The sequence below is a fragment of the Cataglyphis hispanica genome, chromosome 14 (genome assembly GCF_021464435.1).
Source record: "Cataglyphis hispanica isolate Lineage 1 chromosome 14, ULB_Chis1_1.0, whole genome shotgun sequence".
In the NCBI taxonomy this organism is placed as follows: Eukaryota; Metazoa; Arthropoda; class Insecta; order Hymenoptera; family Formicidae; genus Cataglyphis; species Cataglyphis hispanica.
In genome coordinates, this window is record NC_065967.1 from 5,069,468 (window position 1) to 5,084,986 (window position 15,519).

At 26.2% G+C, this 15,519-nt stretch overlaps 3 protein-coding genes across 6 annotated transcripts; 2 read left to right on the plus strand and 1 right to left on the minus strand.

The window, feature by feature from the left end:
* Positions 1–173: 173 nt before the first annotated feature.
* Positions 174–9,707, plus strand: LOC126854569 (uncharacterized). Of its 4 annotated transcripts, none has more exons than XM_050601453.1 (6): positions 174–392; positions 6,045–6,225; positions 6,476–6,800; positions 8,384–8,558; positions 8,788–8,887; positions 9,161–9,707. In XM_050601453.1, the coding sequence occupies exons 2-5, from the start codon at positions 6,183–6,185 to the stop codon at positions 8,854–8,856; spliced, it is 612 nt and encodes a 203-aa protein (XP_050457410.1). In that variant the 5' UTR covers positions 174–392; positions 6,045–6,182; the 3' UTR covers positions 8,857–8,887; positions 9,161–9,707. The 4 variants fall into 4 exon arrangements, with proteins under 4 accessions (XP_050457410.1, XP_050457411.1, XP_050457409.1 ...); XM_050601454.1 differs by lacking the exon at positions 174–392 and adding an exon at positions 1,383–1,465; XM_050601452.1 differs by lacking the exon at positions 174–392 and adding an exon at positions 4,716–5,031.
* On the minus strand, positions 668–3,750 carry LOC126854561 (juvenile hormone epoxide hydrolase 2-like). Its single transcript, XM_050601442.1, has 6 exons — positions 3,462–3,750; positions 3,155–3,347; positions 1,908–2,256; positions 1,631–1,824; positions 1,246–1,486; positions 668–1,133 (listed from the first exon to the last, which is right to left on the minus strand). The coding sequence occupies exons 1-6, from the start codon at positions 3,648–3,650 to the stop codon at positions 908–910; spliced, it is 1,392 nt and encodes a 463-aa protein (XP_050457399.1). The 5' UTR covers positions 3,651–3,750; the 3' UTR covers positions 668–907.
* A 2,425-nt stretch (positions 9,708–12,132) lies between the features above and the next one.
* Positions 12,133–15,029, plus strand: LOC126854562 (juvenile hormone epoxide hydrolase 1-like). The gene is made up of 6 exons (XM_050601443.1): positions 12,133–12,411; positions 12,523–12,715; positions 13,623–13,971; positions 14,056–14,249; positions 14,418–14,658; positions 14,776–15,029. Exons 1-6 carry the CDS (start codon positions 12,223–12,225, stop codon positions 14,999–15,001), a joined length of 1,392 nt encoding a protein of 463 aa, XP_050457400.1. The 5' UTR covers positions 12,133–12,222; the 3' UTR covers positions 15,002–15,029.
* The last annotated feature ends 490 nt before the right edge of the window (positions 15,030–15,519 follow it).

Genomic DNA, 15,519 nt, shown 5'->3' on the forward strand with positions numbered 1-15,519 from the left:
ATAATCATTGTGGCGCTTTCGCAAAAGTCGCCATTTTGTAATACCCGAGCGATTAATTGGCTGAACCAATGAAATGCGCGAGCAATATGTGTCCTCTGTTACAAAAAAATAGTGCACACAGCGCACTAGTATTTTTATAGTTTATGTTTATAGTGCTGGTTCGCCACGTGATTCCCGCCAGAGACAAGGCTTTCATATGACTTTTTTTATATTCTTTCTTTATCGTTATCTGTCGTTATCGAGATTACGTTTCAAAACGTTCTCTACGAGAAAAATTTTATTCGATGGTCGTTTCGAAACGTTTTCGAACTTTTCTGATTGATTCCAAGCCAGTCATGGAGTAAAATTTTCGTCGGGGTGCAAATGTTACACCGTTTTGGAACTTAACCTAAGTAGGTCTACAGTTTACTTTAGATTTTTAGATCCATAATTTACGATAAAATTCGATATATAATATCTATTTATAAAATTATGCGTTGCGTGTATAATATAAAAAATATATACATATAAATATAAAATATACATTAATAATGTATATAAATATTTCGAAATGATTATATATTAAAATATTTATATGTATGTTAAAATATCCGAGAAAATTATATTAGTATTAAAATCATACAACTCACATAAGATGCACTGAGAAAACTGCACAAAAATAATATACTTATTTGATATTTATTGTTTATTAAAACATTTATCTGTATTTATATAAAAATACATCATTTTTCGTGATAGCAAGTTTAAGTCACTATATATATATATATATATATATATATATATATATATATATATATATATATTTCTCTCTTTTATAAATTCTTTCTGAAAACTTGTCAAAAGATACGAATACAAGTTTGAACTTTTATTATTTTTGTATGCACACATGTGTGCGTTATAAATTAAATCACAAATTTTTATTATGTCTTTTGGTCCATGCTTCCATCTCATCAATAGAGGCCCATATGTCATTTGCAAGTAATTCAGGCTCCTCGAATGCTGCAAAATGACCACCTCGAGGCATTTTAGTAACACGTAAAAGATTCACAAATCGTGTTCTGAGTAATTTTGGAGATTGTTCCATTATCTCATTAGGAAACTGCGCACAAGCGCTGGGAACCTTTATCAATGTTCTATAAAAATATGTCAATTTTGATATTTAGAACTTATTACAAACATTATCATGCTACAATAGTATCAATATAATAGGATCGTTGTAATTTGCGATGATCATTATATACGTACGAATTTATGAGATTTCCCAACACTAAGTTTTCCTTGGTAAACATTTCAGCGTATATTCGCATGGCTGTAGTAATGCTATTGGATGCCCAATAAATCATTAAATTATCAATCAACTCATCGTATGTATATTTTTCCAGAAGTCCACCATCCGCTCTATTTTTATAAGAATGATTTGTACCAGTCGAAAATTTCTCTATAAGATACGCTGCCAAACCAGCAGGTGAGTCAGTTAGTCCTACACCTGAAACATATAATGATAATACAATAATGTTAATGATACTGATGTCACTTGTTCAGTACCAGAATTTAAAAATTTTTAATTTTTATTCAACGAAATATATAAAAATAACTTTTTTTATATAATTACATTAATAGCAATACTGACCAACTGTATCTGGCTTTGTAGCTTGGATATGAAAGTATCCAGTTTCTGCTAAGAAATTTTTGTATGAAAATGCTTGTGATTTGCCAGTTTTTTTCGCACAAGGCAAGAAAGAAGAAAGGTATCCGTACATCATTTGCCTCATTAGAACCCGTTTTTTCATTACCGAGCACATGTTGGAATGCATACCTAGTACGCTAAAATTTGCATTCACAATTTTTATACATTGATGTTAATAATTTTTACTTAGTGATATAATTAGAAAGAAAAATAATCTTACTGTTGCGGAAATAGAGCGGACATAGTACTGGTGATCGACGCGCCCCAATCGCCCCCTTGTACGTAAAATTTATCATAACCGAGTCTCAACATGAGATTTTTTAGTACCACGCTCATCTGAATGTATGAGAGGCCAGGTATTGTAGCTGCACTGGAAAAACCGAATCCAGGCAAGGAAGGCGCTATCACTTCAAATACGAAATCGTGTTCTGATTTAGGTGTCGTCAATAAAGGGATGATCTTGTAAAATTCTATTATAGAGCCGGGCCATCCGTGTAAAATTAACAGTGGTAAGACTCGTTTTTCTTCTGCATTACTTGGTTTTGCGCGAATAAAGTGTATGTCCAATCCTAAATTAAATGCAGGATACATAGTCATTTATATATAGTTTAATTTAAAATATTAAGAATGAACGCGAAAATAAGCGAATATAACATTAAAAATTTTAATTTTATTTTAATTTGTAATAATTTCTGTTCTCTGTACATAATGAATTGAAAAGCAAGGCCAGTCTTAAAATATATCAAAATTAGTTGTACAAATTGAATTAATGATATGATTGGCATGCGGAGATGCATAATTATATGACTTTAAATGTATGGACTTTGCTTTACGGATTTCAGTTGCGAACGATTGAACGAAATTTATTACTTTCAAGGAAATTAGAGATAGGGCTGAATTTGAGCAGTGCTCAACGCAATGCTTGATGTGTAAAAATAAATAATTTTATTTTGTAAAACAAATAAATTATTTTTATGTATCAAGTATCGGATTAATGTTTCAGCCCTACCTCTAATTTCCTTGATTCTTATCATACAAGTCCACCTTTAATTATAATTTTTATAGCTTCTTTTATTTTTAATTTTTATTACCTTCAATCGTTTATAACTTTGAGATTATTTTGACTTTTTAATATTTAAAAAAAACGCGCCATTTGTTTTAATTTTGAATTCGATATTTTGCCAATATTAAAAAAATTAAATTTTACTACTGCAAATATATTTTTACATATTATTCAATGGAATAATCATTCAATTTATAATAGATATTATATTATTACTTTCTCAATCATTTTCCGCATAATTTTCGGAGAAATAACACTTCGAGTTTTCAAAAATATATATATATTTTAGATTAATATATCTTAATATTATTTTGATATAGAAGATAAAAGATAATTATTAATTTTTATTTTTATAGATTGAACATTGAAAACATTCTTCATTAACGATTATATATATTCTTTACCTTGAATATTAGTTTTAAAATGTTGATATTGATTTATAAATTTCTGACGTTCCTGAAAATTGTAATCGTTTGCCCAGTAATCTAAAAATTTGCGTAAAGCATCCGTGTTAGTGCCATAATTCCAAGCAACGTCTTTCAACGGCGGTGTCAAAGGTCTAGTATGCTTTAATCGATACTTCAAATCTTTCACGAGCTGGAAATAATAATTTTTTTTTTCGTTTAATAATCGCTTAATTTATTCGAATTTTCCTATTAAATCAGTTTTTTTTTAAATTATATCAAATTGTGTTGATTAAGGACGAATTACCTCTTCGGAAAAAGCGATCTCGTATGGTTTGATGTCATTGTCGACAGAGTTTTCGGTGCCAGGAGTCCACCAAGTATCCGATAACTCTAATAATTTATCCTTTTTATCCTTAGATGAATAGTACCTTATTAAAGCGTAGACAACTGAACAGCAACCAACAGTAATCGCAATTGTTACAGAATAATCCATTTCACCTACGAATTCTAATCAATTTTGATCGGAGAAGTGTGCGAGATAATACTTGTGTGATATCTCGATGCGTACTGATATGCACGGCATTTGCTTAACGAATATTGGTGACTTGTAACTTGTAACTGTAACATCTCCGTATTTTTAACAACTTTATTTTTAACAATTCATATTCTTAATTTCCTTAGCTTCCATATTATTAACATCTCTTTTTATATTAATTTTTCAGAACGTAAATCTTCTATAGAAAAAGCCTGGGCAGAGATTATTTAAAAAGATAATTTTGCTTTATTCTTTTCTAAGCATCCTTTTTATTGAATGCTCTATATAAGCGTCACAAAAGCATTTCATTAGTTAGTATTTATTTATCATAAATTACGCTCTGATGAGCGTATTTCTTTCTTTATAATGCATCAGTTTGTGCTGAGAAAGAGAAAAATAAAAATAAAGTGACGTCTTCGAAAATATGTCTTTCAGTTGCGTGTAGTAAATGGTATAATAAAAAGTAGTCGTCGCACGTGATTACGCAATCATGCATAAAATGACTAAGCAAATGCGACTTATAATTTTTTTTTGAATTGTGACTTTAGCTATAAATATGTACATTAATGATATGCATAACAACTTTTCTTTATCTTATAAATAATAATTATAATAACTATCTTATAATTATTAGTCAATTTCCATAAAGATATATGTATAAAGAAATATGTATCTTAAAATTGAAGTTTATTGTAAAATAAATAAACAATTTTAGATGTGATAGTAAAATAAATTAAGAAGAGATTATCAGATCTTATCTCTTAATTTTTACTCACGAAGTCACATAAACAATTACATGTACATATTCTCAAAAATGTTAACAATGTAAAGCAAACGATTCTATATTCCCCAAATGTAAAAAAGTTTAAGAAATGCTGACGATCACGAGCGTGACCTGTAATTCAGCGGGACATCATACTTTGTATACAATAACAATAGGCAACATAGAGAGCCGAGTCTTGATTCAGGTATCGGGGTATTGGTTGAAAAAAAATTTGGGAACGAATCCGTTAGCTCCCGCAGATCGGATTGTTATGCGACAAACAGAAATGCGACTTATCCTTGGGTCCAAACTAAAAAAATCCGGGATATAGTTGAAACAGAGCGAGCCTTCGCACAATTTTAAGATTCGTGGCAAGATTGTAAGCAGGCAAAATTCGACACGGGCATGTTCAAGGATAGATAATTTCGACCTAGTAGAGTCACAGTAGAGTCTATGCAAATACATCGATTTGAGACAGAGGACTTTGTACGTATTTACAACTGAAAATATTCGTCATTATTGCGTCTCATTGCGTATGTCGAAAGATGGCAAAAACAAGTGCATTCTCTTTAACTGGTAAAATACACAACGACGCCTTGTTGGATAATATCTTATTTTATATATTAATTGCCACGTGTTTATTTTAGTGCCCTTTTTTTAGTGCCATTAGTTTATTTGTTATAATTTGTTAAAATTATTCATGTGATAAAAATAGCTGGCACATAGTCACCATTCGACCAATGAAACATGTGTTTTTCCTGTCAAGACTTGATCAATAGTTATCACTAAATTACACGAGTATTATGATTTTGCATTTCATTATATTTAATGGCTTTATCAACTATTTCGATTTTACGTTATATATCTACGATAATAATTAATTTGATAAAAATGAGTAATGTGAAATCGAATATCTTTAAAGAGCATAATTATTGTAATTATTGTAATATTTAATTAAAAGTTATATATTTATTCAATGAATATTGATAAAACTTGATAGATAAAACATATATGTATATATATATATATATATATATATATATATATATATATATACATGTTGATCATTATTATATTATTATATATTTATATTATTTGACTATTGACTTATAACGTAATAAATGAGGTTTCATTGAACCTGATTTCTCCAACTGAAATTTTGTTTTACCATTTTTTTTAAATACTGCGAGGAAAATATATAATCAAAATCGAAAAGCTGATTTCTCTCAATATCCATGTAAATTTGCAATATCTGAAACAAAAAGGACATTTAAAAAGACTTAAAGAACGACATATCATAAAATAAAAATTAGAATTTTACATTAATAAAAGTTAAAAAGTGAAAAATTTAATAAGCATTATTATTTACGCCTAAATGTCTTATACATATGAATATTTTTAATTTAATTACATTTTATTTTATTTTTTTTAATATATATTTTATTATCTTTTATTATTATTTCTATTTTATTACGATATATCTCTCAATTTATTTTTCGCAAAAAAATTGTATGAGCTGTAAAACTGTTACATTCTACTGTTACATTCCACAATTCCAACATGTAAAATAATTGCGTCTTTAATTTCAGGTGATTAATATAGGATGAAATTGCGATTCTGATGATTCCGATTTAATTAAAAAAAATACAAATGTCTTCCAAATTATTGCAAATTATTGCAAATTAAGTTTTTTTAAAGCGATATCTAAGCCATAAATATACATTATAATGCAAAAATTGTGGATTATTGTCTTCGTGATATTGATGCCCGGTAAGATGACATTTTATATCGTTCAAACTTTAATTTGCTAATTAAAAAAATTAATTTACTAACAAAATACTTTCGTATCTAAAAAAATTGATCTATTGATTTACTAACAAATCTAATTTGTTATTGATAATCTTGATTTATATTTATATTAATAATAAGTGCGCATTTATTTACAATAAACTTTTATTACTACAAAATTATAATATTGAATTATTAATTATCTTTTTAAATCTTGTAACTATTTTTTTAGATATTGTAAGGATGAATTTGACGAATAGTGAGAATATAAAAAACAATACGGCATTAAGTGAGACACACATTATGGAATTAAGTATGCTGTATAATACGGAAAATATTACAGAATTAAATACTGTACAGAATACGATATTAAATAATACAAGTGTAGAATATAAAAATTGCACTCAAGATATTCCACTGAAAAATTATAAAGTCATGCAAGAACGGTTTAGAAAAGAGGAAAAACGTAGAATAACTCAAGCTGTAGTACAAAGTGCACTATTAATAATTTTACTATTAATTCTGATCATTATGGGTATTAAGAATAACTATATCAGGTAAGTCAATTCTTTATGTATATAATATGAACACTTATACACACATTTTCTGATCATATACAATGTATACATCATCATATAATCATGTCAGATTTTAATTAGTAAGTCATTAAAGTTATTAACAAATTGAAAGAAAAAAAGTTGAGAATATGCAAAAGGATGGTTATGGGAACTTATTTTGTATGTTTCACAAGATATGTCATGCAAACACAACCATTTTAGCCATCAGGCTGATTCAGTATATTTGTCCTTTCTTTTTGAAATTTCTTTATCTTATTCATTTGTTTTTTCAAGTAGATTAATTTGATATTATGTCATTGTGCCTCGTTATATCATATTTGATGATTATTTTTGGCCATTGAAAAATTTATTTCTGTGGATTATCACACAATCAACCAATTATTTCGCTTTACTTATATTGCGACATGAAGATTTAAATATTTTTTATCGATCTTAGATCCAATTCAGATTCATCTTAGATCAAACTGAACATGCTTTAATCACCTTCTTCGTAAATCATAAGTGTTCTGAGATTCTTATCATGATATATCCGATTTTTCTCTGGAATGCTTAATACGTTCTTGTGATTATTTTGATTATTAAAATTATGCAATGTTCTTCAATCTGAATAGCTTGCTCTATCAAAGTTACCAGTTTGATATAAATACCATTGTAATAAATATTATTCAAATTTCTTTAATTATATCTGATCTCTCTATTTTCTTGTTAATTTAGCAAGCATTGATTTCAAAGTAAGAATTTACTTGCTATTTTTTTGTTTAATTTCTACTTGTTACTTCTTAATGCTTATCATGATATCTTCTGATATAATATCTTTTTTGCACAGTAATCTTTAAATTTGGCTGATACTAATGTTGCGTATCTTTCTCATTAATAACATGCAATGACTTTTCAAAAATTTGTTGTACTACTGTATTTTAATTTATCGATAACTTCGATAGTCTTAACTATTTAGCTAAACTGTTTATTTAGTCAGATATACTCAAGGAAATTTGGAAAAAGTATCAATAATTATAGATATAAATATTCTTGTAATTCTCTACTTATCGCAATCATCCATGAGTAAACCAAGTTATCTTAAAACGATTCATACAACCGGTATGTACACAACCGGTATGTACGAACATTTCACTTTGGGATTGGAGCAAGATAAGGAAACGATTAAAAAACTCTGCTCTGAATCAAAACGAAGCTGTCATCTTTCAATAATTTTGGACATACTAAGCAATTTTCAAAATTACAGATGAATGTACGGAAATACCTTAGAGAGATTGAAAAAACATTAATCTTGATATATTTATATTCTTACTCAACTCAGAAATTTCTCACTAATTTCATCTCAAATGAAGGCAAATGTTCTTAATCATCTTTTATTATGTTTTAAAAATTTTTATATCTTTTTTAATTAACAATTTTAGATGTAGCTATGCTGCATCGACTCTTTTTAGCATTTTATTATGATATTTTTTTCTATTCCTTTAGTATTGTGCTAGATTATCTATGTTGGCAAAAATTATTTTACATGTATAATTAAGTATTAAAACTTTTTTTGTCATCTTTAGAATCAATTTGCTTTGTCGTGCTGCACAAGAATATTATCAGCGGATGCGTTCTCGTATGTATATAATTACTGCAAACGACATTGAACCAGGTGGTATTTGGGACGCTAGAGAAACATACAATAATATGCTCGCAAAACGTAGAACACGGGAGGCGATGAGAATGATATTTTATTACGTGAGTAAAATGCGATTACAAATTAAAAATATTTCGAATATATATTACAAAGAAATAGAAATTTGAAGGAAACATTGATTTTGCATTATACATATATATATATATATATATATATATATATATATATATATATACACATATTTATACATAGATATATGCATTATATATATAAATACATATCATCCAAATTTATTATGAATTGCTTTTAATTGGATTGTTCATTCATTAGGCTCCATCACAAGAACCTTATGATGAAAATATGAAATTTGTTCGCGAACCGCAACGTCAAACTGTATGACATTTACCTTCTCTGTTTTTTGACAGATTGTGTGAGTCTACTTTTTATATATTTATTATATTTTCTATTTACATTTATTATATATATATATATATATATATATATATATATATATATATGTACTATTTGTATTTAATATTACATTTATATTAAATTTATATAATTTTTAGTTACTATAGATCATTTTATAGTAACTAAAATTTTATAGTGTTGTTAAATATATTCGTAATTAAATATTTTTCTTTATTTTCTTATTTTGTTTTATATAAAAGGATAATTATTATTAATGATCTGTATTTAACAGCTACCATGTGTATCATCTATTGAGGTTTGCATTAAACAACGAATGGCATTATTATTATGGTAAATTGATATAACATTTTCATTAATCTGTGATATTGTTAAAGTCGTAGACATAAAGATCTATAACCATAGTTTATTATAGTTTACAGTTAAACATTTTATATATGCTAGAGTAAATAACTTGAAACTATATATATATCAATGCAATCTGTTTATAAGATGAAGTACTTTTCTAACAAATTCTGCTGCATTATAACAAGAAGAGTTGACATTTCAAATTATTAATTTAAAGTAAATTCAAAAGTAAATTGAAAAAAGTAAATTCAAGATTCATTAATTAAAGTTAATTAATTTAAATTAATAAACTAATATAACTAATGAATTAATGAAAATTTTAATTTTATATTATTTTTAACTAAGTATTATAATTACTTAGTTTTAAATTATATTAAATTATATTAAAAAAATATGTTGCTTTTTTTATTACAAAATATAATTCTAATAATAAAAGGAAATTTGTATTCTTCTATTTGACGGATTTTCTTACTATTTTCTCTAAATTGTAAATTTTCGATTACTTTTCCATTATTTTTATTCTTAAAAATAAAAAAAAATGCTTGTTACAAATTTAAAGAAAATGTAATCAAATCTTAAATTTTAATAGCATAATATATAACATGTAAAACTTCTTGTGTATTAGATTTTTGGAATTTGACTACCATTTGTAATAAGTAAATTATACATTAGCATTGCGCAATGACATTATTTACGTACTACATTTTTATCATTATTTGTATTTTATTGTATCTTCAATTCTACTAATCAATTAATTCTTTTGTAATAAATTGTACAATAATGTATATATGTATAATAATAAATATGTATATGAATAAACATTTTATGAATGTAATATAAATTTTTAATTCAATTTTAGTGCCAAAGTGTTTATTGAAAATAACATAATAACATCAGACACATATAAATACATATAAATCATCATAAATAGAAAAATAATTTTTAAAAAGTCATTGATTTTTAAGAAATAAAGAAAGCTTTTAATTATATATTAATTTATTAATAGATATATATTTTTGAAGTTATCAAAATTTGCTATTGAAGTCATTGAAACATTTAGTATTATATATATATATATATATATATATAGTATACATATATATATATATATATATATGTATATATATATACATATAAAAATCAATGACTTTTATATGTGTCTGATGTTATTATATGTTATTTTCAATAAAAAGCACTTTGACATTAAAATTGAATTAAAAATGTATATTACATTCATAAAATGTTTATATATGTAATATATATATATATATATATATATATATATATATATATATATATATATATATATATATAATGTATATGTATATATATTTGTTGTACCATAAATGTTAAAATAATACGACAGTTTATAAACGATAAAATAATGTAATATCACAAATGTTACAAATGGAACAAATATATATTATATAATTATTTAATTTGTTCTACCCTTATTACTAAAAATATTAAAAGATTCATAATATTCTGTCACGATTGCGTAATCGTAGTATTTTCGCATAAATCTGTTGATGTGTTTTGTAACTATTCTATATATATAGAAAGCGCTTTACTACCCAAGATGTAGCTCTCAAACTTTTATGACAGTGATTTTACTACTAAAAAACAAAGCATACAACAGAAAGAAACATAAAAGTATCATCTTACCGGGATCAATATCACGAAGGCTATAATCCACAATTTTTTCAATGTGTAGCTTGGGTATCGCTTTAAAAAAATTTAATTGGAAGACATTTGCACTTTAATTAGATCGTTATCAGAATCGCAATTTTATCCTGTATTAATTATCTGAAAGACGCAATTGTTTTACATGTTGGAATTGTGGAATGCATAGAATGTAACAGTTTTACAGCTCACACAAATTTGAGTGAATCAAGACCTGATCTTCTATGTTGCCTATTGTTATTATATATAAAGTATATCTCGCTGAATTATGGGTCGTCACGATCGTGATCGTCAACATTTCCTAAATTTTTTTACATTTGGAGAATATAGAATGATCGTTTACTTTAGATTGTTAACATTTTTGGGAATATGTACATAATTGTTTATATGAGATGAATTCATAAGTAAAAATCAAGATCTGCCGATCTCTCTCTTTCTCTTTCTTCAATTTATTCTTCAATTTATTTTTCTATCACATTTAATCTATAATTAATACTAAAATTGTTTATTTATAATAAATTTTCAATTTTGATACATATATCTTTATGGAAATTGACTATTAATTATAAGATAATTATTATAATTATATAATTATTATTATAAGATAAAATATGAGTGATAAAAAAAAATTGTTACACATATCATTAATGTATGTATAAGTTAAAGTCACAAATTAAAACTAAAGTCACAAATAAAGTTCAAATAAAAATTATAACTGTCATTTACTTAATCATTTTATGCATATGATTACATAATCACATCCGGCGACTATTTTATTTATTATACTACACGCAACTGGAAGAGATACTTTTGGAGACGTCATTTTATTTTTATTTTTCTCTTTCTCAACAAACTTTTTACAAAGAAAGAAATATTTTTTACAAAGAAAGAAATACGTTCTTCAGATAATCTATTATAAATAAATGCTAATGAAATGCTTTTGTGACGTTTGAGGCCACAGAGCATTCAATAAAAAAAAAAGGAATAAAATTTAGAAAAAAATAAAGCAAAATTATCTCTGTAAACTTTAAATAATCTCTGTCCGGCTGCCAGGCTTTTTCTATAGAAGATTTACGTTCTGAAAAAGTAGTATAAAAAGAGATGTTAATATGAAAGCTAAGAAAATTAAGAATATGAATTGTTAAAAATAAAGTTGTTAAAAATAGATGTTACTGTTACAAGTTACAATATTCACCAATATTCATGAAGCAAATGCCGTGCATAGCAGTATGCCTCGAGATATCACACAAGTGCAGTTATCGCACACGCTTCTCCGATCAAAATTGATTAGAATTCGTAGGTGAAATGGATTATTCTGTAACAATTGCGATTACTGTTGGTTGCTGTTCAGTTGTCTACGCTTTAATAAGATACTATTCATCTAAGGATAAAAGGGATAAATTATTAGAGTTATCGGATACTTGGTGGACTCCTGGCACCGAAAACTCTGTCGACAATGACATCAAACCATACGAGATCGCTTTTTCCGAAGAGGTAATTCGTCCTTAATCAACACAACTTGATATAATTTAAAAAAACTGATTTAATAGGAAAATTTGAATAAATTAAGCGATTATTAAGCGGAAAAAAAATTATTATTTCCAGCTCGTGAAAGATTTGAAGTATCGATTAAAGCATACTAGACCTTTGACACCGCCGTTGAAAGACGTTGCTTGGAATTATGGCACTAACACGGATGCTTTACGCAAATTTTTAGATTACTGGGCAAACGATTACAATTTCCAGGAACGTCAGAAATTTATAAATCAATATCAACATTTTAAAACTAATATTCAAGGTAAAGAATATATATAATCGTTAATGAAGAATGTTTTCAATATTCAATCTACCATAATAAAAATTAATAATTATCTTTTATCTTCTATATCAAAATAATATTAAGATATATTAATCTAAAATATATATATATTTTTGAAAACTCGAAGTGTTATTTCTCCGAAAATTATGCGGAAAATGATTGAGAAAGTAATAATATAATAATATCTATTATAGATTGAATGATTATTCCATTGAATAATATGTAAAAAATATATTTGCAGTAGTAAAATTTAATTTTTTTTTTAATATTGGCAAAATATCGAATTCAAAATTAAAAACAAATGGCGCGTTTTTTTTAAATATTAAAAAGTCAAAATAATCTCAAAGTTATAAACGATTGAAGGTAATAAAAATTAAAAAATAAAAAAAGCTATAAAAATTATAATTAAAGATGGACTTGTGTGATAATAATCGAGGAAATTAGAGGTAGGGCTGAAACATTAATCCGATACTTGATACATAAAAATAATTTATTTGTTTTACAAAATAAAATTATTTATTTTTACACATCAAGCATTGCGTTGAGCACTGCTCAAATTCAGCCCTATCTCTAATTTCCTTGAAAGTAATAAATTTCGTTCAATCGTTCGCAACTGAAATCCGTAAAGCAAAGTCCATACATTTAAAGTCATATAATTATGCATCTCCGCATGCCAATCATATCATTAATTCAATTTGTACAACTAATTTTGATATATTTTAAGACTGGCCTTGCTTTTCAATTCATTATGTACAGAGAACAGAAATTATTACAAATTAAAATAAAATTAAAATTTTTAATGTTATATTCGCTTATTTTCGCGTTCATTCTTAATATTTTAAATTAAACTATATATAAATGACTATGTATCCTGCATTTAATTTAGGATTGGACATACACTTTATTCGCGCAAAACCAAGTAATGCAGAAGAAAAACGAGTCTTACCACTGTTAATTTTACACGGATGGCCCGGCTCTATAATAGAATTTTACAAGATCATCCCTTTATTGACGACACCTAAATCAGAACACGATTTCGTATTTGAAGTGATAGCGCCTTCCTTGCCTGGATTCGGTTTTTCCAGTGCAGCTACAATACCTGGCCTCTCATACATTCAGATGAGCGTGGTACTAAAAAATCTCATGTTGAGACTCGGTTATGATAAATTTTACGTACAAGGGGGCGATTGGGGCGCGATCATCATCAATACTATGTCCGTTCTTTTTCCGCAACAGTAAGGTTTTCCTCTCTAATTATATCACTAACAATAAACTTAAAAATTATCACCATCAATGTAAATGAATTGTGCAATTTGTAGCGTGTTAGGTATGCATTCCAACATGTGTTTGGTGGTGAAAAATTGGGTTCTAATGAAACAAATGCTATACGAGTACTTGTCTTCTTTCTTGCCTTGGGTGAAAAAAACTGGCAAATCACGAGCATTTTCATATAAAAATTTCTTAGTAGAAACCGGATACCTTCATATCCAAGCTACAAAGCCAGATACAATTGGTAAATATTGTTATTAATACAAATATACACAAAAAGAACTTTTTATGTCTTTTGTTGAATAAAAATTGAAGATTTTTTAAAGTAAATTTTAAAGATTTTTCAGTACAGTCTTGTACTGAACGAATGACATGAGAATTATTAACATTGTGTTATCATCTTTTGTTTCAGGGGTAGGGCTAACTGACTCACCTACTGGTTTGGCAGCGTATTTTATTCAAAAAATTTTGTTTGGTACAAACTATTCTTTTAAAAACAGGACGGATTGTAGATTTCTGGAAAAATATATGTACGATGAATTGATTGATAATTTAATGATTTATTGGGCATCCAATAGCATTACTACAGCTATGCGAATATATGCTGAAATGTTTACCAAGGAAAACTTAGTGTTGAGAAATCTCATAAATTCGTATGTATATAATGATCATCGCAAATTACAACGACTCTATTATATTATATCATATTATTGTAGCATATATAATCCTTGTAATAAGTTCTAAATATTAAAATTGACATATTTTTATAGAGCATTGATAAAGGTTCCCAGCGCTTGTGCGCAGTTTCCTAATGAGATAATGGAACAATCTCCAAAATTACTCAGAACACATTTCGTGAATCTTTTACGTGTTACTAAAATGCCTCGAGGTGGTCATTTTGCAGCATTCGAGGAACCTGAATTACTTGCAAATGACATATGGGCCTCTATTGACGAGATGGAAATGTGGAACAAAAAACATAATAAAAATTTGTGATTTAATTCATAACACATGCATATGGAAATAATAATATATATATATATATATATATATATATATATATATATATATATATATATATATATATATAGTGACTTAAACTTGCTATCACGAAAAATGATGTATTTTTTGTATAAATACAAATAAATGTTTTTCAATAAATGTCAAATAAATATATTATATTTGTGCATTTTTGCATTTTTCTCAGTACATCTTATATGAGTTGTATGATTTTGCGATTTATAATTTAATGGATATTTTAATATATAAATATGCTGATATATAATTTTTCGGATATTTTAACATATATAAATATTCTAATATATGTATAATTATTTCAAAATGTTTATATATATTATTAATGTATATTTTATATATATGTATGTTTTTTTTTTATATTATACACGCAATAAAATTAAAAATAGATACTCTATACCGAATTTATCGTGAATTATAAATCTAAAAAGTAATATAAATCTATAAATCTAAAAAGTGAACTGTAGATTTGGATTAGA